The 23,164-nt window shown below is 37.3% G+C and overlaps 1 protein-coding gene across 1 annotated transcript in view; it reads right to left on the reverse strand.

Annotated features, from left to right (window-relative positions):
• Nucleotides 1–1,312: 1,312 nt before the first annotated feature.
• LOC131428801 (uncharacterized) overlaps nucleotides 1,313–23,164 on the reverse strand; it is a 29,186-nt gene continuing 7,334 nt past the window's right edge. Inside the window, exons 2-3 of the mRNA XM_058592842.1 lie at nucleotides 15,655–18,430; nucleotides 1,313–1,499 (exon numbers count right to left, since the gene is read on the reverse strand). Coding sequence (XP_058448825.1) covers nucleotides 1,313–1,499; nucleotides 15,655–18,430 — 2,963 coding nt within the window. The remainder of the gene's footprint in view (nucleotides 1,500–15,654; nucleotides 18,431–23,164) is intronic.

Raw genomic sequence — 23,164 nt, forward strand, 5'->3', positions numbered from 1 at the left:
AAAAACTATTTTCATCAACTTAATGGTTGGTTAAAGCCGAGGTAAAATAAATGATATAAAAAAACTTGATAGTGTAATAATTACATCTATTTGCTATATTTGTGAAGTTGGACCCAGAACGGAAGCAGTCAAAATAAGTTTCTATGGCCATCAACATATGGTTTTTTTAATGTTTTTTTTTACATTTCTTGACATCATAATTATTAATTATGGTATGAAATTTTTAACACAGATCACCCGAACCGGAAGTTGGATCCGGATAAAATTTAACAACGTCCAGTGCAGTAAAACTTCATTCAATTCAATTAAAACTGAATGTGGAACACATTGACGATCTCTTCACTGAAGTAAACTTCACTCTCTGACACACACAATGTTTGCTGACGGCCCGAACGGGCAGCATTCAGTTCATCAGTCGTTTCTCTTCAATCGAGGCTCAGTTTAATTACCGTCAGTTGATCTCTTGAAGTAACAAAATATCTCTTTCAATAGTCTGAGAGCGGCCTTCAAATGAGGTTCATGTAAACATTCGAATTGGTTCAAGATAATAGATGAAAGACTAATCAGATAGCTGAAATATCAATCACAGAATACACATAAATTAATTGTTTCCTCCTTCAGTTTTCATTTTTAATACTTTACTCCAATAATAATTCTATTCGTTCGAATCTGCTTACTACCAAGAGCGAAGACAATGAAGCAGCTCTACTACTTGGCACTTGAAACCGAGCAAGCAAAACTTCAAATGAATAGGATTGATTATGCAACTGACGATTAATCCTGGGAGCTTCACTTGAAGATGGCAGCAAAAGTCAAATTAATTAGTAGGGATACGCTGACGGTCAGCGGCCATAAATTTTATTTTCATCTTATATTATTCGATTGAAAATGAAATTTTACCGCACTGACAACGTCTACTAGAAATATAACAACCACCTATGGAAATATAATTACCATTAACTAAGAAGACCTTAAAAAAAGGCATCATTACACCACTAGGTGGATTAAAACAGGTTCTTAGAGTAGTTTCAGGCCTATACCCACATATCAGTCGTATTCGATAGATCGATGTTGAGATTGAGACGATAAAAATTTGATTTACATTTTTTCGTCTTACAAATCGCTAAATATTTATACCATTGCATGAAATATTCGTAGTACATACCAATTTTTTTAATGTTACATTGTTGTTGTTATCTTGGACTAACATACTTTGTACTTTGTGTATGGAACATACAGGAGTTGTATGGAAAGTGTCCGGCTGATAACCCAGGAAACAGCATAATGTTTATCCGTATATTAATTGTAGTCATCAATGTTCAGCTTTCTCTATTTTGCCTATATTGAGAAACTTTTCAGTAAACAGAATGTTGAGATCGATTTTCACAGCAGCTATATCCTGTCGAAACAAGGCCTTTTTAGTATATCGCTCAACTACATCTTCAGGCGATACAGCCAATTTCACAACTTCCGGATTATTGTTAGTGAAATCATCATCTCTTTCGATAGCGGATGTTTGGGTTGAACTTAGGAAACTTATAGTTTCCCTGAGCTGTTGCTTTTCGGTGACTTTACAGATATATATAGTGATAGTATTATTTCGTACTACTTCGAGAGTATCTTATGAAGGCTATCAGTTTACAAAATGATTTTATATCTGAGCAATTCCTCCACTGAACGACCAATTGGAGTAAAACCGGAACTGGAACAAAGTTCAATTGAATTATTCTTCAACGTCAACATTTTTTGCGCTTTCGCCATGCTTCCTTCTTTCAACAAATAGGAACTGGTTAATATTCAAGCAACTGACGTTTTTGACAACAAGCTCTCTAAAGAGAATAGGTGAGATATGAGATATGAGATATGCCTCCCCGTGTGTCTATGATGACATTTGGTCAATAGAACGGCATCGACTGAGTGCTATCGCCTTCTGCGGTAGTAGCAGAATGAGAGGGTGCGAAATGGCTTATAAGTTAAAGCTCATCCTAAAGTGCAATATTTATCATAGTATATTGCAACATATAATTCTGTTGTTTATTACATTATTCATTATATATTCAATTGAATTATATTACATTACATTGTATATAGTAATAATTATTATTTTTTATTATTACTAAAAGAGAAATATTATATTTTTTGCAGTACTGCGACGATAGAAAAGCATAACTTACACTGCGGCATTAACTGTTATGTATTGTATCATAGCATATTATTTCATATATTATCGTCTTATATCGTATTATGTTGTATTATATTATATTATATTATATTCTATTGTATGATATTATATCATATTATATTGTATTGTATTGGGTTGTATTGTATTGTATTGTATTGTATTTTATTATATTATGTTATATTATATTATTTATATTATTATTTTATTGTACTATATTATTTTATATTGAATTATGCCTAATTAAATCGACCACGGGGATGGTCAGGGAGTGCATCAGGGTACTTTACAAGTGAATGACTGGATGATGGAGTGGATTGCCAATCTGAGTCATGTGGGGGAAGCATTGTGTTTCTCCCTAAAGGTCTGAAATGAGTACGACGCACCCTTCTAACAAACAAACCATCAGGCGGGTTTAAGCTGGTAAAACGCTGGAAGGCGCCGGGTCCTCAAAACTGGAAGGCGCCGGGTCCTCAAAACCCATTTTGTCTTCCTAACAGCAGTTATATGAAAGCTATCTGATTATTAAATTCGGATCTACTAACAGATCGGCTGAAAAGTTCGTATCGTTTCTATGAGAGGGCGCCACTAGAATTAAATCCATACCATTTTCAGTTAGTACTAACCTTTAAAGGATACGTGTATAAATTTGACAGCTGTCTGATTATTAGTTTGTGAGATATTGCATTTTGAGTGAAGCTACTTTTGTTATTGTGAAAAAATGGAAAAAAAGGAATTTCGTGTGTTGATGAAACACTACTTTTTGATGAAAAAAAGTGCCGCCGATACCAAAGTTGATGAGTGTTATCCAGACCAGGCGAAGCAACAATTCGTAAGTGGTTTGCAAAATTTCGTACTGGTCATATGAGCACCGAAGACGATGAACGCAGTGGACGTCCAAAAGAGGCTGTTACCGATGAAAACGTGAAACAAATCCACAAAATGATTTTCAATGACCGTAAAGTGAAGTTGATCAAGATAGCTGACACCCTAAAGATATCAAAGGAACGTGTTGGACATATTATTCACGAATATTTGGATATGAGAAAGCTTTGTGCAAAATTGGTGCCGCGTGAGCTCACAATCGATCAAAAACAACAACGAATTGATTATTCTGAGCAGTGTTTGGAGCTGTTATATCGAAATAAAACCGATTTTTTTCGTCGATATATAACAATGGACGAAACATGGCTCCATCACTTCACTCCGGAGTCCAATCGACAGTCAGCTGAGTGGACTGCACGCGATGAACCGAACCCAAAGCGTGGAAAGACTCAACAATCGGCCGGTAAGGTTATGGCGTCTGTATTTTGGGATTCGCATGGTATAATTTTCATCGACTACCTTGAAAAGGGAAAAACCATCAACAGTGACTATTATATAGCGTTATTAGAGCGTTTGAAGGACGAAATTTAAAAAAAAAACGGCCTCATTTGAAGAAGAAAAAAGTTTTGTTTCATCAAGACAATGCACCGGGCCACAAGTCGATGAAAACCATGCTGAAATTGAACGAATTGGGCTTCGAATTGCTCCCTCATCTACCGTATTCTCCAGATTTGGCTCCCAGTGACTTTTTCCAGTTCTCAGACCTCAAGAGAATGCTCGCTGGTAAAAATTTTAGAAGCAATGAAGAGGTAATCGCTGAAACTGAGGCCTACTTTGAGGCAAAGGACAAATCGTACTACAAAAATGGTATCGAAAAGTTGGAAGATCGCTATAATCGCTGTATCGCCTCTGATGGCAATTATGTTGAATAATAAAAAACGAATTTTGGCAAAAAAATGTGTGTTTCTATTAAACGATACGAACTTTTCAGCCGAACAGTTATAAGTCTACACTCGTAATGCCTTGAACTGATGGTGGCTTCGAACATACATACATACATACATACATACATCCATACAAGCTCTCTAAAGAGAATTAGTATGGAGAAAATATAAAATGTGTAATTTGCTGATAATCGCGACCGGTAAGATAATTACAATTATTCAAAATTGATAGAGCCTATTATTTCATAAATTTTTGAACCCAAAATAAAGTGAGAGAAGCTATTTAACATATTATACTGTGAAGTGCTTGATTAGGCGATGGAATTACCGTTAAGACGCACCGTTTGATGAACATTCAAGGGTGAAATAATCAATTTGTCTTTTGCCTTCAGCAGCTTTATAGTAACGGTAGGACTGCTTTAGCTGACGACCGTGTTTTATTGAGGATTTTTCGTGTCTTACTCTATCCAACAGCAGCATATAGCAGCTCGAATCCGTCCAAGTCATCGATTTTCATTTTCGGCCGACCCAAAGCGCTTCCAACGAAAGCTACTCTTTCTACGTGTACCTTTTATGCTTACTTACCTAGTACCTAGTCCGTCCCACAGTTGATCAAAATGGACACACAATACAGAGGGCTCTTCCTTATGCACCACCGAGTCCCTAATGATACCCTTATCAAGCCTTCGCTGATGAACGGCATAAAAGACAGAAAGCAGAGAAAGTAAATCCTGTCATTTATGGTCCACAATCGCTGAAACTTGGTTACAAAATGATTTTGGTTTCGGTTTGCGTTTGCGGCTCCCTTGTTTTACGTCATGTCCCAGGTTTTGCGGTATATTGAAGAGGAACTTTATGGTAAGGGTGGTCACCAATACTGCCCTGGAGGGTAGAGATAAGAAACATTCGGAATGACAAGTTTCTATGTTAGTCAGTGGGTGAGAAGCGTGTTGGCAAGTAAAACAGAACTGTGGAGATTTCTCCCGTTTATTGCCTATAAAACAAGACAGCAAATTTCCTTTTAAATTATACGGCGCCAAATTCTGCGTCTCGCACCACGATATGACTATTTTTATTGATTTTTTGATGTGTAAGAGTAGCGATTTGAAGAAAATCAAGTTGTCAGCACAGAGAATTGGGTTCAATTAAAAGCAGTTTATTTGTACTAATCGTGGAAAATTGCATTCTTACACAATAATCCATCAGGCCAAAAATGATATATCTTCATCCTGACTATTTCCTTCTACGTAGGAAAAGTTCCTTCCGTTTAACCGTTGCAATAGTTTATCTAGTTTACAGTAAGGCATCGAACTCACAAACGGCGATGAACACAAAACGGTGTAACAGATGGCGAAAACTGTTAACATTCCCAGGTAGTTGAAACTTTCAATGACCCTTTTTAACTTTAATTGGATTTATCTGATTAGAACTTTATAATTGCTTTATCGCTCGGTGAATGTTTTACAGCATCCGGGGGGTCGAACAATTCGGTTCTCGGCGGATTGTCAAACATCCAAGTCCGCACAGGATGTGGGATGTGGAATCAATTTAAAGTTTACACTTGCTGTCAGAATTTCAATGATGTTATGAAATTGTATGGCCGGCGGAGTTCTTGTTGACCGTTCTGGATTGTAATTCTATTTTACCAAGGTAAATGAAGTGCAGGTTCCATGTTCATATTGTAGTACTGCTTCGGGTCATCTGATGTTAACACAATTGCTTGAGTATGACTGGACCTGACGTGTACTAGTTCATTGTCTTATTTGTTGCAATGTTGCTGTACGAAGTCAGTCTGTATAAGAGCGCCAATTGATAATATTTTAATCTATACACCGTTCATTAATTCGAAATGATTACAATATATAATTCATTTATCTAGGTCGAATACATGAGATGTTTCTATCAGTTTCTTCCTTTGGATGTCAGTGAAAATACATACAAAAAATGTCAGTGAAAATAAATACAAAAAATCTATAAATACAATTGATTACCTACTACTGAAGAAGCTTCTCACAATTGAATTGTGAAGATAAACTTTTGAGTACTTCTTACATAAAATGCAGCGTTTCAGTACTCGAATAATGATAACGATACCAACAATGAAAACTTATGACCTGAATACGTCTTACTTTACTTTGGGACTTCTAGTTTCAAATTTCACTCTGTACAAGAATGGGCAGAACTTAATCGTAAATATTGCTGGTTGTGTTCAACGCAGCATGATCAGAAATTCATATTAAAATGTTCAGTAGTATGAGATAACCCCATATAACAAAAAATTATAAAATTTATAAAACATTTAATATGAACAAGCATTAAGGTGAAATTCAGTGCCAAAGTAAGACGCGCAAACTCCAACCGTGCAAAACCGACACATATAAATAGGTAATGATTGAGCGCAGTGGGCTTACGACACGTTTTGTTTGCTTGTAAAACAGACACTCACCACGGTCAATTTAGTAATTTAATTAATAACCAAAATGCTATTATAATTGATTTTTTCGCCTATAGTCAAATTGTTTATGCTTTGTTACAGACCAAATCTTTGGCAAATATATAATATATTTATATTTATATACAGCAATTCCATGAGAAACTGAAATACGATCTCTCAGAATTTCGTAATATTTGGAAGAATCGTTTTTCCGGTTCCTGAGATCTAAAGGTAAAAGGGAAGTAACAGACGAAACGCGTTTTTTTATTATCGCTCAAATATAACTAAACTGGTTTAAACAAAAAGTTGGACTCGTTTTGAAACTACTGTTGAGCTGTTGATCAAGTTTGAATGGTAAATGGCTGTCACATCTGTTTCCGGAGATATAAGTGATTAAACCGACAAAACGCGTTTTTTTATTATCGCTCGATTTTCTCAGAGATGGATACACTGATTTCAACAAACTTCGGCTTGTTTAAAAGCTACTATTGGTTCATTGATCAAGGTCAAAGATCAAATAGCTGTGACTTCTGGTTTCGGAAATATAATGATATAAGTGATTAAGTGGATTGAGATGTTAATAACAATCACTCCAATTTTTTGTTGAAAACTAGGCACAAATAAGCGACCGTATGGTTACTTAATTTTTTGAGCAAATTAAGCGTAAAACAAAAAACGTGTTTAATCCACCTAGCAGTGAGATGATACCTTTTTTTATCAATCCGCATGTGTTTTTTTCATGAATATTCTTCGGTGTTTAAGTTTTCATGACATTATTTTTATGACCGTCGTTTTAAGCGACAATTTGAGATTCTAATCACTAATTACTCTGTAATGTTGAAACTGCAAATCGGATCGAATTTGAATCTAAAAGTGTAACAATCGATTAAACAATCCATGAGATGTCGAAGTAAGTTCGAATTTAGAGTTTAGAGTAATTTAAGGTACTTCCAGAACCGGTATTCAGGAACCAGCATAACCCAAAACTATTCGTATGACCATATGACGAATAAATTGCAATAGTTTTGAGTCCAACTTTGAAACTTTTCAGGATTGTCATCTTTTATATCGGTTAAAAAAAAATTCATCATCATGTAATTCGAGAACCGGAAGTCGTAATTGGATAAAATTAATAATTTTTTTGTATGCATGTATAAAATTAATTATTTTGTATATAAGTTTATTTTAATTCCAATTTTTGTTTCTGAAATTTGATTAGACTTTTTATGAGAAAACGATTGAGCTTTGAGAAACGATTTTATACTGGAACCGGAATTCTAAAATCGGTATGGCCGAAGTCAGATAAATTCACCTGAGTAGCTGTATAGTTTACATTTGTTTCAAAATATTAGAAAATCAGTGAAGACATCTTTGAGAAATCATAGCACGAATTAAATTTTTAGGTGCCTTCTGAATCGAAAACTGAATACCACTAAAACTTAAATAAGTAAATACTTTTTATCGACTATCCAAATCTGCTAACCCGAAAAACCTGATTATTATATGTGGAATAGACATTTTTATACTAATCACCCTGTATCTCCGAAACAGGAAGTTGGATCTGACTGAAAAGCAGGATGTTTTATAGAATCTTGAAACTTTTCATTTGAATCTTAGATGATTCTTAGATTTCATTTGAATCTTAGATCGGTTCAGCCATCTACGAGAAAACACAGTTTTAATTTCGTTTCACATATCATCCTGTAGTTCCGGAACCAGAGGTCGGAAACAAACATAATTCAGGAGCTTTTTTTGGGAGCATACGACTTTTCGTATGAATCTGAATTTGATGAAAAGAAATTTTCCGAGAAAATTGAGTGAAATTATTTGTCACACACGCATTTGCTGATCTCGACGAACTGATTCGAATGGTATATGGATGTTATGTTCTTCCAGCATTTATTGCTGTACGTAGTTTAAAACAATATAATTAAAAAAAAATCTGCCATCATCTGGTTTATATATGTCATATTCGAACGATTATGTTGCCAAAAACGAGCTGTGCTAAAATCGGTCCAAGGCAAAATGTCATGAAAAAGGATGCTGTACACAATTTTTTTGTATGTAACAGTGTAAAAAATCGTGTTTTCCGTTGCTCCCAAGCATTTCTTTGTCATACAGCGCTCAAAACTCCTACTGCTGGAATAGGGGGAAAAGTAGTTTACACAAAAAATTTTGATATCTCCGGTAAAAATGGACGGATTTTAACAATCTATGGCTTGCTGAATAGCTATTACCGTGCAGAATCTAAGTTTGAGAACATTTTCTGTTTTCAAGGTCAATTGTGACAGATACTGTCAAAACACTGAAAATTTTGACGTAAAACTTCGTATAACTCAAAAAGTAAGCATCCGATCTCAAAACCATTCAATAGCGTTTTGGGTGACGGAGAGACATTTCATTTGCGACTAGTTTGATCAAAATCGGTTCAGCCATTTCTGAGATCTCGACCTCTTAGTTGACAACACACATACAGACACACACACATACACACACACACGGACATTTGCTCAGTTCGTCGAGCTGAATCGATTGGTATATGTCATTCGGCCCTCCGGGCCTCGGAAAATTTTTCTAAAGTTTGAGCGAATTCTATACCTATTTTTTATATATATAAAAACGTGATTAATCCACCTACCAGTGAGATGATACCTTTTTTATCAATCCGCATGTGTTTTTTTGCATAGATATTCTTAGGTGTTTTAGTTCTCATGACATTATTTTAATTATCGTCGTTTTAAACGGCAAATTGAGATTTTAATCACTCATTACTCTGTAATTTCGAAACTGAAAATCGTATCGAATTTCAATCCAAACGTGTGACAATCGATTGAACATTCCATGAGATGTCGAAGTAAGTTCCACTTTAGAGTTTTTCGTCATTATCTATGGTACTTCCAGAGCCGGTATTCAGGAACTAGCATAACCCAAAATGATTCAAATGGCCATATATTAATACGCCACACAATTAAAATCTTCTATATCGGTATGAATTTTAAAAACTCATCATCTGTAATTCCAGAATCAGATAAAACTCACCAATTTTGTATGGGAGCTTAAGTCCTTTAATTTGAACTTTTGTTTTTGAAGTTCGATTTGGCCTTTTTGAAAAAATGATTGAGCTTTGAGAAACGATTCGATACTGGAACCTGAGTTCTAAAATCGGTGTAGCCGAAATCAGTTAAATTCAACTGAGGAGTGTGTAGACATCTTTAAGAAATTGTAGTGCGAATTAAAATTTGGGGGTACATTCCGAATCGAAAACTGAATACCGCTTAAACTGAAATAAACTTATTTCGTAATCGACTATCCAAATCTTGCTGACCCGATAAACCTGATTAATTTATGTGAAATGGACATTTTTATACTAATCACCCTGTATCTCCTAAACCAGAAATCGGATCTGACTAAATTTTATAGGATTTTAAGACCTCTCATTTGAATCATAGATGATTCTTAGATTTCATTCGAATCTTAGATCGGTTCAGCTATCTCCGAGAAAAATGAATTGCATTATTTTAATTTCGTTTCACATATCATCCTGTGGTTCCGCAATCAGAAGTCGGATCCAAACGTAATTCAGGAACCTTGTTTGGGAGTATACTACTTTTCATATGAATCTGAGTCTGTAGAAAACGGTTTAGTCATCTCCGAGAAAATTGAGTGAAATTATTTATCACACACGCATTTGCTGATCTCGACGAACTGAGTCGTATGGTATATGGAAGTTACGTTCTTCCAGCTTTTATTGCTGTAAGTAGTTTAAATCAATAAAATTATGGAATAGCTTTCAACTCGAAAATGCTGATATCATCTGGTTTACATATGCCATATTCGAACGATTATGTTGCCAAAAACGAACCGTGCTAAAATCGGTCGAAGGCAAATTGTCATGAAATAGAATGCTGTACACAGTCTTTTTGGTACTTAGAAACAATTGTATGTCACAGTATAAAAGATCGTGTTTTCCGTTGCTCCCAAGCATTGCTTTGTCATACAGCGCTCAAAACTTCTACTGCTGGAATAGGGGAAAAGTCGTTTACACACAAATTTCGATATATCCGTTAAAAATGGACGGATTTTAACAATCTATGGCTTCTTGGATAGGTATTACCGTGTGGAATCTAAGTCTGAAAACATATTCTGTTTTCAAGGTAAATTGTGATACTGTCAAAAAACTGAAAATTTTGACATAAAACTTCGTATAACTCAAAAAGTAAACATCCGATCTCAAAACCATTCAATAGCGTTTTGGGTGACGGGAAGACCTATCTTTTGCGACTAGTTTGATCAAAATCGGTCCAGCCATCTCTGAGATCTCGACCTCTTAGTTGACAACACACATACAGACACACACACACATACACACACACAAACATTTGCTCAGTTCGTCGAGCTGAATCGATTGGTATATGTCATTCGGCCCTCCGGGCCTCGGAAAAATTTTCTAAAGTTCGAGCGAATTCCATACCTATTGTGGGGCTCGTTCTTTCTTTAAAAAATACAGTTTAACCTTTGAGTTGCTACTACTATTTTAATTAACAAATTTTGCTTATATACTACAAGTTAGAACAGACTTACGTCTAATGTTAATTCTTAATTTATTCCGCGCTTGCGCATAAGCCTGAATTTCGTGTTTCTTACCTCCCTAGGCTTGTGCGCATGCGTGGTTATGCTATAAGGAAGAGAGAGAACACAGGCATTCAACGACCCCTTATTTCCTTCTTTTCCTTACATTGCCCAGCTTGCGATCCCAACTATGACAAGTTAAATCCAGCTGTTTCTCCTCCCTTCAAGGAGGTCATTCACTTGTCTCGAGGCATGTGTTTTATGCTATTCCTTCCTTCTTCGAGGAGGTCATAGCCCTGCTCGAGATAAGTGCTTACATTATTTTATTTTAGCCCTTTAAACGACGACATCGGTCGTTGCTCTTATTTCTAACGGATTTTATGATTCGATGTCGTAACCCGGGAGCTCGACGATGCGGGAGATTTCATTTCTCGCTAGCTTAAATTTAGAATCCTAGTATGGGATTTAAATCTAGGCACGCTGGTGAAACTGTCAGCCACATTTCCAACCCCCGTAAATCCACCACATCGATTTACAAAATACCGTGGCTGATATTAATCGTTTCTCGTTAATGTAGGATATAATGGTGCAGTTCTTCTTTCCTCTATTTGAACGCTTTCACATTCGCCTGAGTTATTTATTTCGTTCCTATCTGCCTCTTGTTGAGACCTTCGCAACGAGTTTCTATGAGACAAGAAAGTAGTCAGTGAATCCCAAAATGAAGCAATTAACTGCCACCCTAATCCATAAATATCGTACAATATACGCCCATGCATTATTGTGTCTACCACAAACTTCAATATTCTCCCTATCATGTAAATTCCTAAGAATGTAGAAGTTAAATTTCCCAGCCATGTCGTCCAAGATATTAATTTTTCCCAATATCTATTCAGAGCGTTCTCTATCACTCTTTCCGATACTAAGGCGTCAAAATTATATCCTTGTAGGTTTGGTTGTTGACTCGCTAAAATTTTATGAAGTACATTTGAAGCGATTCTTTTTTCTCCTTGATCATAAATCATATTACGCATCTTTTCAATGCTATCGGCATCATAAACTCCGCTTTGCATTAGGCTTGGTAGCGGCGTATACGTCCACGTCGTGACTATGTCAGTAGTTAATTTATTTGGCGACGTCGTTTCTCTCAAACGACCATCTGTAGTATACCATCTTCCGCCAAACATATACTTCGCAGGAAGGATTGGTGTACAATCTATTTCGGTTCCCCTCATTTGAAGGATTCTTGAAACTGGAGCTAAATACATTTCAGTCCCGTTATACTTTACTGGGATTTCCTGATAACATCGCTCCGCTGTTCTATGCGTGACATAGACAGGTTTGCATTCCAGAATGTGTAAAACCTCTCCTGCTACAACAGCTGTGTATCCAGATCGCTTCACTATCCCTGAAACGAACTCCGTTGGATTGAGCCGAGCTAGAGTCAGTTTTGTCTCCATTATTGTCTTGTCAACCTTGCACATTTCTGTCATAATTGTATTATAGATTTCCTCAAACTTTTGCCCAATGTAGCTCTCTACTAGCGTGATTTTTGAGTTAAAGTAAGTAAACAAGTCATAATTTTTTCCATTCGGACGTCTTTTGAATGGCGATTTGAATTCTGTTTCTTCTAGGATCAATATTCTCGGATGATCGGTTTTGTAACCATTGTATCCACATATACGAGTTGGATCTCTGGTTCTGACGGAAAATACATGTGAGTCTGAAATAGCGCTATACACGGCTTGCGTATTTCTTTTCTTACCAGCATCCACAGTTTTATTTACCATTCCTTGATAAATTACTTCGAATTCATCGTCTTCGCAACGTTTATCGCCGTTTATATCCCATGTCATATATCCTTGTTCCCCGTCTAAACATTTCCCTTGGGAGTATGTACAAACTATTCCGTTGCGTAGTGTTATCTGATCATTTTCATAATCCACAGAACTTGTATAGTCGTACAATGAAATTGCATACTCATAGTAAACCAATGCGTCTACCCAGGTGTAAAATGGTGTTCGGTAAATTCCACCCTTACACGAGCTTCCTTGTACATGACCGATTATTAGTACTTCTCCATGAGTCGTTCCGTTTCTCTTGACCTCGTTAATTCTAGTCTCTTGAGTCAAACGTACTGAATTCAGTAAGTGAGTTATTCTGCACTCTTCATTCGTGAATTCCTTAACCGAATGAGAATAGCCATATTGATAGTCCGACGTGTGAGAATGCATCCCACAATGTCGTATAGATCTTTTCAAGATGACTTTACTTTGATACGCATGAGCAGATCCTTTTGCATTTTTTTGTAAAACTTGTATTGGAACTTCTATTGTCGTTAAATTATTTGTCGGTGGAAAACATGGTGCTACGTCCAGCAACGAATATGTAGTTATATTTATCTCCGGATTCGCACAATCGTATGCAATCAATCCAGGAGCAATGGTTCCAAATGCTTGACATATTATCATCATCAAAGCTAAGGCTGCCAAACAAATATTTTTCAATTTTGTATTCTGTCTTCGGGTTGGTCTTTTGTTACTAGACTCGATGGCAATTTTCTGTTGGTTGTTTCCTTCCATTTGTGAGACCTCCACTTCATCTTGAGTGTCGGTACTTATTTTTGGTTCACTAGACTTTACGTCTAGCACCGATAATTTAACTGTAGGTTTTACTACTGTTCCTTTTTGTGTTTTTATGACGGCGGACCTAATTATACCGTCTTTAGCGCGTCGTACTTCAACCACGAGACCCTTATCCATTTTCCTTTTCTCTCTTCATCCGGAAAAATTACTATGTCTCCTAGCTTTAGAGAGGTCGATGACTCTTGCCATTTTGGTCTCCTAGCGAGGTTTGGTAAATATTCTCTTACCCATCGGCACCAATATTCTTTCGTAATTTGCTGCACTCTTTTCCATTGCTGTCGAGTAGCTTCTACCTTTGAGACGTCGTTTAAATTTGGTTCGGCCTCCCCTGAGCATCCCAATAAAAAATGATTTGGCGTCAACGCTTCATCATCTTCTGATTCGATAGGAATATGCGTTAACGGTCGGCTGTTGATGATAAACTCAATTTCTATTAACACACTTCGTAATATATCTTCAGGCATAGTTGTTTGAAGTGAAGGCATTATACTTTTAACTTCTTTTATCATTCTTTCCCATACTCCACCAAAATGCGGAGCGGATGGCGGGTTGAAAAACCATTCTATTCCATCACCTGCCAGCCTTTCTTGAATCTTTTTTAATTCGTTATTTGCACCTATGAAATTGGTACCATTGTCGCTGTAAAGTTGTGAAATTTTTCCTCTTCTGTGTATTACATTTTTCAGACACACAAAAAAGGCGTCAGTGCTTAAGTTATTCGCTACTTCAATATGAACAGCACGTGTTGATAAACAAGTAAACAACGCACCCCATCTTTTTTCCGTTCTTCTTCCAATCGAAACTGTCATTGGACCGAAGTAATCAACTCCGGTGAAGGTAAACGGTTTTACGTTCGCATTCAGCCGACATATTGGTAATGATGCCATTCTGGGTAGATTAGGTCGAGCTCTTTCGTTCCTGCACCTTTGACATGCACCTTTTGTCCTTTTCATCGAGGCTCGAATGTCAACTACCCAGTACCTTTGTCTAACTGCAGCAATTGCTGCGTCCATTTTTTTGTGAAAAAATTTCTCGTGATAAAATTGTAATATCAAATAAGTTGCATGATGCTTCTTCGGTAATATAATAGGATATCTAGTACCGTACGGAAGCATAGTTGCATTTTCGATCCTGCTTTTCGACTTCATTAATCCATCTGTATCTAAGAATGGCGTTAAGTTTATTATTTTACTTGATTTATCTATCGGAAAGTCCGAGTGTAATTTTCTCATTTCATCCGGATACGCTTCCCACTGTGCCTTTCGTAGTATAATATTTTCTGCTCGATCTAAAACTTCTTTTGTAACGATCCGTTCGTAAGATTCATTTTTAATTTTTGATCTCAATATGTCGACATAAATCAGGATTCTTCCTACGGCTCGTTTAGCACGTTTCCAGTTCGAACACCAATCGATGTTTATAAATTCAAATTTCGTGAAATTAGTTTCTTTGACTAAGTTCACTACTTTTATATCTTCCTTGGTATTCAACTTGATCGGTCTAAGAGGCCACAATTTTTCATCTTCTTTCAAAAATGTTGGACCATTCTTCCATATGGATTCTCTTTCTGTTGATTTTGTAGCTTCATCGGCTGGATTATTCTTCGAGTTCACCCATCTCCATTGCGTCATCGATGTGCATTCTAGAATCTCGCTAATTCTTAGGCCGACAAACTGCTTGTATTCTCTGGGATCAGATTGAATCCAGGACAAGACTACCGTCGAGTCTGTCCAATATATTACCTTTTCTACCTTAAGTCGCAGACTCTTTAAAACGGTTTCAGTTAACCTAGTTCCTAAGACCGCGGCCTGTAGTTCCAGTCTGGGAATTGATAAGAGTTTAGTTGGCGCGACTCTGGCCTTCGCAGCTATTATGGTTACGTCGACTCGGTCATCAAATATTGTTCGCATATAAACAACCGCTGCAAATGCTCTATCCGAAGCGTCAACAAACGTATGTATCTCTCTTTTTACTCCTTCTGAGAGATAAGAATAACATCTTGGAAATTTGATTCCTTTTAGACTGTCAATTCGCTTTTCCCATTTGCTCCATTCCATATACATTGGTTCGGGGATTTTATCGTCCCAGCCGATCCCTAATTTCCATAAGTCTTGGATCAATATTCGGCTTTTAATTGTTACATTAGATATCAAACCTAATGGGTCATAAACGCTCATGCTGGCGGATAGTAATTGTCTCTTAGTAGGCCATTCAGGTAAGTCTGACATCTTTACTCGATATCTTATGGTGTCATCGACGACGTTCCAATAGACACCTAAAACCTTTTCATAAGATTGCTCGTCATCGCCTAGCACGATTTCTTCCTTATGCATAATTTTGTCCTCAGACAATGAGTTTTTCAAATCTTTGGAATTTGTTACAAAATTCCTTATATTAAAATGTCCGTGTGCGTGAATCTTTATTACATTTCCCACAGTTTCCTTAGCCTCATCTATTGAATCGAAACTGTCGAGATAATCATCCACATAGTGGTTTTCAATTATCGCAGTTACCGCCTTTGGATAATCGATTTGGAATTTAATGGCATTTTGGTTTTTAACGTATTGTGCACACGACGGTGAGCACGTTGCACCAAAAGTCATTACTTGCATGACGTACACACACATATCCTCTTCTTCTGCCAATCTATACAGAAAACGTTGAGAGTTTTGATCGTCCTTTTTAATTTTAACTTGGTGAAACATTTCCTGAATATCACCAGTGACCGCAAGTTTCCCTTCCCTGAATCTAATTAAAATACTTAATAAAGACGTAGTTGCGTCAGGCCCTGAAAGTAGTTTGGAATTCAAGGATTGTCCTTTTATAATTGCGGCTGCGTCAAACACTAGCCTCGGTTTTCGAGGAATTTTATTTGGATTTGTAACTGAAAAATGCGGTATGTAGAATGTTCGTCTTGAATCTTGCATTAACTCTTCTCGGTTTAATTTTCTTACGTATGCCTTTGATTCATACTCCAATATTTTATCATTATACCACCTTCGCAACTCAGGATTTTCACGCATCCTTTTCTCTTGTCCCTTTAGTCTGCTTAAGGCAACTTGATAACTATCTGGGAGCGACACGTTATCTTCTTTCCATAATAGTCCTATTTCATATTGACCATTTGTATAATTAATCGTGTCTTTCATAATTTGTAAAGCTCTTTCGTCTTGCTTAGACATGAGAGGCTTACTCGGTACCATAACGCCAAATTCTTCAGTCGAGAAATAACTACGCATCATTTCCTTCATGGATTTTTCTTCGGAAGTCTCGTCATTATTAATCATCATTAAAAAGTTATTTTGTTTTCGATCGTCCATTTGTGTCCCGTATATTACCCATCCAATTTTAGTTTTCTGAGCTATCGGCTCATTAAATCTTCCTGAACGAGTATCGATAGCACGCATGATATTAGAATGCGGTAATCCTATCAGAAGTTTTGGTTTCTCGTTTCCGTAATCACTAAATTCAACATCTGAGAGGTAAGGATAACTTTTTACCAGTTGCTTCTTCCGAATGGATTGCGTAGGCAGAGACATTTCCTTTAATGTTCGTACCTTTTCTAACAGATACGTCTTCCCCTTGTAGCCCTTAATTCGAACTGATATTTCCTCGCTACCTTTGTCTACTTGCTCTTCGCCATTTGTCCAAGACAACGTTAACGGTTTCTGTTTTCCGCTTATTCCAAGCTGTCTGGCAACTTCCTCTAAAATTAATGTTGTTGACGAACCTGGGTCTAGAAACGCTAGTACGTCAACCTGTTTATCATTATTTTTCAATGTTACTGGTATAATCTGATACAAAACCTTTCCCTTCTCCTCATGATAATGAACTTTTTCGGCTCCCTTCTCTTTTTTCTCAGAGACCAGGATTGAGTTCTCTGAATTTTGATGTATCAGTGTATGATGTTTACCTGTACATCCCTTTACCTCACACCTTTTCTTGAAAAGGCACGTTTTCAATCGATGATTGGCATAATTGCAGCAATTGAAGCATGCTTTATGCTTTATGAGTATGGCTTTTCTTTCTTCTACATTTGACTTCAAGAACGTAGGGCATTCTGTTGTTTTGTGTTGTTTATTACAGGCAAAACAAGATACCTTTCTTTTGTTAGTATCGAAACTTTGATGCGTATAAACCTTATCTTTAGGTTTCATTTGTTTATCAGTTCTCAATTTCGACTCTGTTAGTTCCTGTGCAATTCTTTGTTGAGGCCTCAACCATTGGAGAAGATCCTCTAGTGTTGGAATTTCATAAGGATGTGCTTCTGATGCAGTATCCTTACGATCAATTTCCTTTCGAGCCCAGTCTTGTCTTAGATTAAATGGCAATTTGTCTAAGATTTCATCTATCAGGGCTTGATCTTGCATATATCCTAAAGAGTTCGTTATCTTTATGTTTGTAACGAGATTATCAATCGTCGTTACAAACTCTATGACACTTTTTGGAACTTCCATTCTAGGATTCTTCAGTTCCTTTACTTCGTTTCTGAAAAGTTTATATATTTTCTGTTGGTTACCAAAGTTTTCCTTTAAGGTAGCCATTATCTTTGGAACATTTTTGCTATCTAGCAATAGAGGTTCCACAATTTTTAATGCATCACCCTTAAGATGCTTCTGGAGACGAGTCAAATTTTCTAAGTTAGAAAACTCGCCTTCTTTTGTTGTCTCCTTAAACGTGTTCTCGAATTTGGACCAAACTTTAAATGATCCATCGAAATAGGGCAACTCCATCAGAGATTGCCTTGCAAACATCCTTACCATTTTTGCGGTCGCGTCTTCGGAACCGCCCTTGGACACACCTGGCTTGGATGATGATGCACCTTTCATGTTATTTGCTAGATCGGCAAAAAACTCTCTTTGGCATCGAAACATCTCTTCTGACTGTCTCAGGAGACCCTTGCTCGATTCTTCTGATGATCGTCTTAAATTGGCGACCTCACTTTCAAGCGCTTTTATTTGCGCCTTTATTATCGTACATTTTGGGCAAGCCCAAAACTCAGCCTTAGTTGGAATATGATCCAACCGCACACAGACGATATGAAACCATCTGTCGCAGTCGTCACAACAGACCATATTGTCTGCTGAGTCGGGGTTATCGCACAGCTGGCAATGTCCCTTTTTATTCTGTTTGTATTTAATCCCTCCCGACGCCATGTTCTCTCTCTTACCTTGTTTTCTTTTAACAATTAAGATGATCTAGTAGTGCGATGGCTTCCGTTTTCCGGCTGCTCGGCGACTGCTTCTGAATCCGGGTGTGCGATTTTAGTGCGCCTGTCTTAGGCCGCACTACACTTTATACGCTAACTTGCGTATTGACTTGGAACAAATGTTCGCCTTTTAGTGCGCCTGACTTAGGCCGCACTACACTTTATACGCTAATTTGCGTATTGACTTGGAACAAATGTTCGATTTTAGTGCGCCTGACTTAGGCCGCACTACACTTTATACGCTAACTTGCGTATTCACTTGGAACAAATGTTCGCTTTTTAGTGCGCCTGGCTTAGGCCGCACTACACTTTATACGCTAACTTGCGTATTCACTTGGAACAAATGTTCGCTTTTTAGTGCGCCTGACTTAGGCCGCACTACACTTTATACGCTAACTTGCGTATTGACTTGGAACAAATGTTCGATTTTAGTGCGCCTGACTTAGGCCGCACTACACTTTATACGCTAACTTGCGTATCACTTAGAACGAATGTTCGCTTTTTAGTGCGCCTGACTTAGGCCGCACTACACTTTATACGCTAACTTGCGTATCACTTAGAACGAATGTTCGATTTTTAGTGCGCCTGACTTAGGCCGCACTACACTTTATACGCTAACTTGCGTATCACTTAGAACGAATGTTCGCTTTTTAGTGCGCCTGACTTAGGCCGCACTACACTTTATACGCTAACTTGCGTATTCACTTGGAACAAATGTTCGCTTTTTAGTGCGCCTGACTTAGGCCGCACTACACTTTATACGCTAACTTGCGTATCACTTAGAACGAATGTTCGATTTTTAGTGCGCCTGACTTAGGCCGCACTACACTTTATACGCTAACTTGCGTATCACTTAGAACAAATGTTCGCTTTTTAGTGCGCCTGACTTAGGCCGCACTACACTTTATACGCTAACTTGCGTATTCACTTGGAACAAATGTTCGCTTTTTAGTGCGCCTGACTTAGGCCGCACTACACTTTATACGCTAACTTGCGTATCACTTAGAACGAATGTTCGCTTTTTAGTGCGCCTGACTTAGGCCGCACTACACTTTATACGCTAACTTGCGTATTGACTTGGAACAAATGTTCGCTTTTTAGTGCGCCTGACTTAGGCCGCACTACACTTTATACGCTAACTTGCGTATCACTTAGAACGAATGTTCGCTTTTTAGTGCGCCTGACTTAGGCCGCACTACACTTTATACGCTAACTTGCGTATCACTTAGAACGAATGTTCGATTTTTAGTGCGCCTGACTTAGGCCGCACTACACTTTATACGCTAACTTGCGTATTCACTTGGAACAAATGTTCGCTTTTTAGTGCGCCTGACTTAGGCCGCACTACACTTTATACGCTAACTTGCGTATTCACTTGGAACAAATGTTCGCTTTTTAGTGCGCCTGACTTAGGCCGCACTACACTTTATACGCTAACTTGCGTATTGACTTGGAACAAATGTTCGCTTTTTAGTGCGCCTGACTTAGGCCGCACTACACTTTATACGCTAACTTGCGTATCACTTAGAACAAATGTTCGCTTTTTAGTGCGCCTGACTTAGGCCGCACTACACTTTATACGCTAACTTGCGTATCACTTAGAACGAATGTTCGATTTTTAGTGCGCCTGACTTAGGCCGCACTACACTTTATACGCTAACTTGCGTATCACTTAGAACAAATGTTCGCTTTTTAGTGCGCCTGACTTAGGCCGCACTACACTTTATACGCTAACTTGCGTATTCACTTGGAACAAATGTTCGCTTTTTTAGTGCGCCTGACTTAGGCCGCACTACACTTTATACGCTAACTTGCGTATCACTTAGAACGAATGTTCGATTTTTAGTGCGCCTGACTTAGGCCGCACTACACTTTATACGCTAACTTGCGTATCACTTAGAACAAATGTTCGTTCACTTTTCAGGTCTTAGAAGACCTGGGTAGCACTTTTACTGGTAAACTCTTTTTTGGCTTGTCCTCTCTGGATGAAGCCACCAAACAATGTGGGGCTCGTTCTTTCTTTAAAAAATACAGTTTAACCTTTGAGTTGCTACTACTATTTTAATTAACAAATTTTGCTTATATACTACAAGTTAGAACAGACTTACGTCTAATGTTAATTCTTAATTTATTCCGCGCTTGCGCATAAGCCTGAATTTCGTGTTTCTTACCTCCCTAGGCTTGTGCGCATGCGTGGTTATGCTATAAGGAAGAGAGAGAACACAGGCATTCAACGACCCCTTATTTCCTTCTTTTCCTTACATTGCCCAGCTTGCGATCCCAACTATGACAAGTTAAATCCAGCTGTTTCTCCTCCCTTCAAGGAGGTCATTCACTTGTCTCGAGGCATGTGTTTTATGCTATTCCTTCCTTCTTCGAGGAGGTCATAGCCCTGCTCGAGATAAGTGCTTACATTATTTTATTTTAGCCCTTTAAACGACGACATCGGTCGTTGCTCTTATTTCTAACGGATTTTATGATTCGATGTCGTAACCCGGGAGCTCGACGATGCGGGAGATTTCATTTCTCGCTAGCTTAAATTTAGAATCCTAGTATGGGATTTAAATCTAGGCACGCTGGTGAAACTGTCAGCCACACCTATTTTTTATATTTATAAAAAAAGGTAAAAAGTGAGGCTTGTTGATTATGTCATTTCTACGATTATATTTCCGGAATCGGAAATATCAGCCATGTGATGTTCGAACTTGATCGACAGCCCTTTTGTTTTTTTTTTTTGCGGTGATGTCCTCATGTCCAGAAATTATGCTTGAAATCCGAGAAAGTGTTGCAACTCCGAATACGACTTGACACAGAATGCATCTATATGGTTGAATCTTGTTTGTAACCAAACGGCAAAAAGACACAAAAACCTCGCATATCATAGTCCAAATTTCCGATTAACGACGAACATGATTTTGAGCCACACTGACCGTGTACAAGCTGAAAATTTACGGAGCTTTGTTCGATCGGGTTGCTTTCTAAGCCATATCCAGAGTAGTTTAATAGACAGAACGATCTCCTGAAAGTATTGGATTCTCTAGATATTATATTTTAGTCAATTTTTATTTTTGTAACGTGGACTACGCCAAATGTCAGTGTGTGCGTATATGTGTCTATGTGAGTGTGTGTATGAAACGTTTTTTTGCACTTACTTTTCTCAGAGATGACTGAACCGATTTTCACGAACTTAGATTCATATAAAAAAATTTGTGGTCCCATGAAAAATTACTTAATTTTAACTTCCGGTCTTGTAATCCCCTACAAAGCTCCTGAATTTTGTTTGGATCTGATATTCGATTCCGGAGTTATGGGGTAAAATGTTGAAAAAAAATGAAAATATGTGTACTAACGTTTCTCGGACGATGGCTGAACTAATTTTCACAAAATTAGATTTAAATGAAAGGATTCTATAGATCTATAGAAAATTCCTGAATTTCATCTTGAGTTGGTTCCGGAATTACAGGTGATTAGTGTAAAAATTCCAATTTCTAAATCTTACTCATAGATAACTTAGAAGATGTGCGCCCGAAAAAAAAAGAAAAAGAAAAGAAAGAAGAAGAAATTCAAAGATTCAAGTTTATTTGAAAGGATATTTCCATCGGAATTGCATGTTTCGCGAAGTTCATATATGAATTTTTTACAGCCGGTAGTACAATAATATATAACCGGTAGTGTAGTGATGTCAATGAAAACTGGTAATAATATTTACATACATGCTGTAACTAAAAATTGATTAAAAATCCAATCACAATCACTCTACTCTGTGATTGAATTTTTAATCAATCGAAACAGAGCATGAGAGGCAAGCCAAACAAATGGCATTAAAAGAAAAACTTTGTCCCTATAATCAATATCAATCGGTCAAATAATCAGTATAATCACTATTTCCGGTGCCTCCGGAATCGGAAAACGGGAATCAAGAAAGCCGGAATCGAATTGTTTTACTGTCTACTGATAATGACTACTGATTTGAGCAGTTTTGAGGCCAATTTAGGAAAACTTTTACCTATTTTGTTTCGCCTCTTTCAGAGACGGTATAGAATTTTAAACACACTTTACCATATAATTCCGGAACCGAAAGTCGGTTCAAAATTAAATTCAGAAGTTTTGTATATGGCTACGAGACTATTAATTTGAATCGAAGTTTGTTAAAATTGCTCAATTCAACTCTGAGAAAAATGAGTAAGAGTAATTTGAATTTGGAATTTTTACACTAATCACCCTGTAATTCCGAAACCGCAAGTCGTATCAAGATGAAATTCAGAAATATTCTATGGGACCATAAGACTTGTCATTTGAATCCGATTTTGTGATACGATTATCGATGCTGTCATCTCCGAGAAAAGTTAGTACTTAATTTTT

Source organism: Malaya genurostris, chromosome 2 (genome assembly GCF_030247185.1).
Source record: "Malaya genurostris strain Urasoe2022 chromosome 2, Malgen_1.1, whole genome shotgun sequence".
Classification (NCBI taxonomy): domain Eukaryota; kingdom Metazoa; phylum Arthropoda; class Insecta; order Diptera; family Culicidae; genus Malaya; species Malaya genurostris.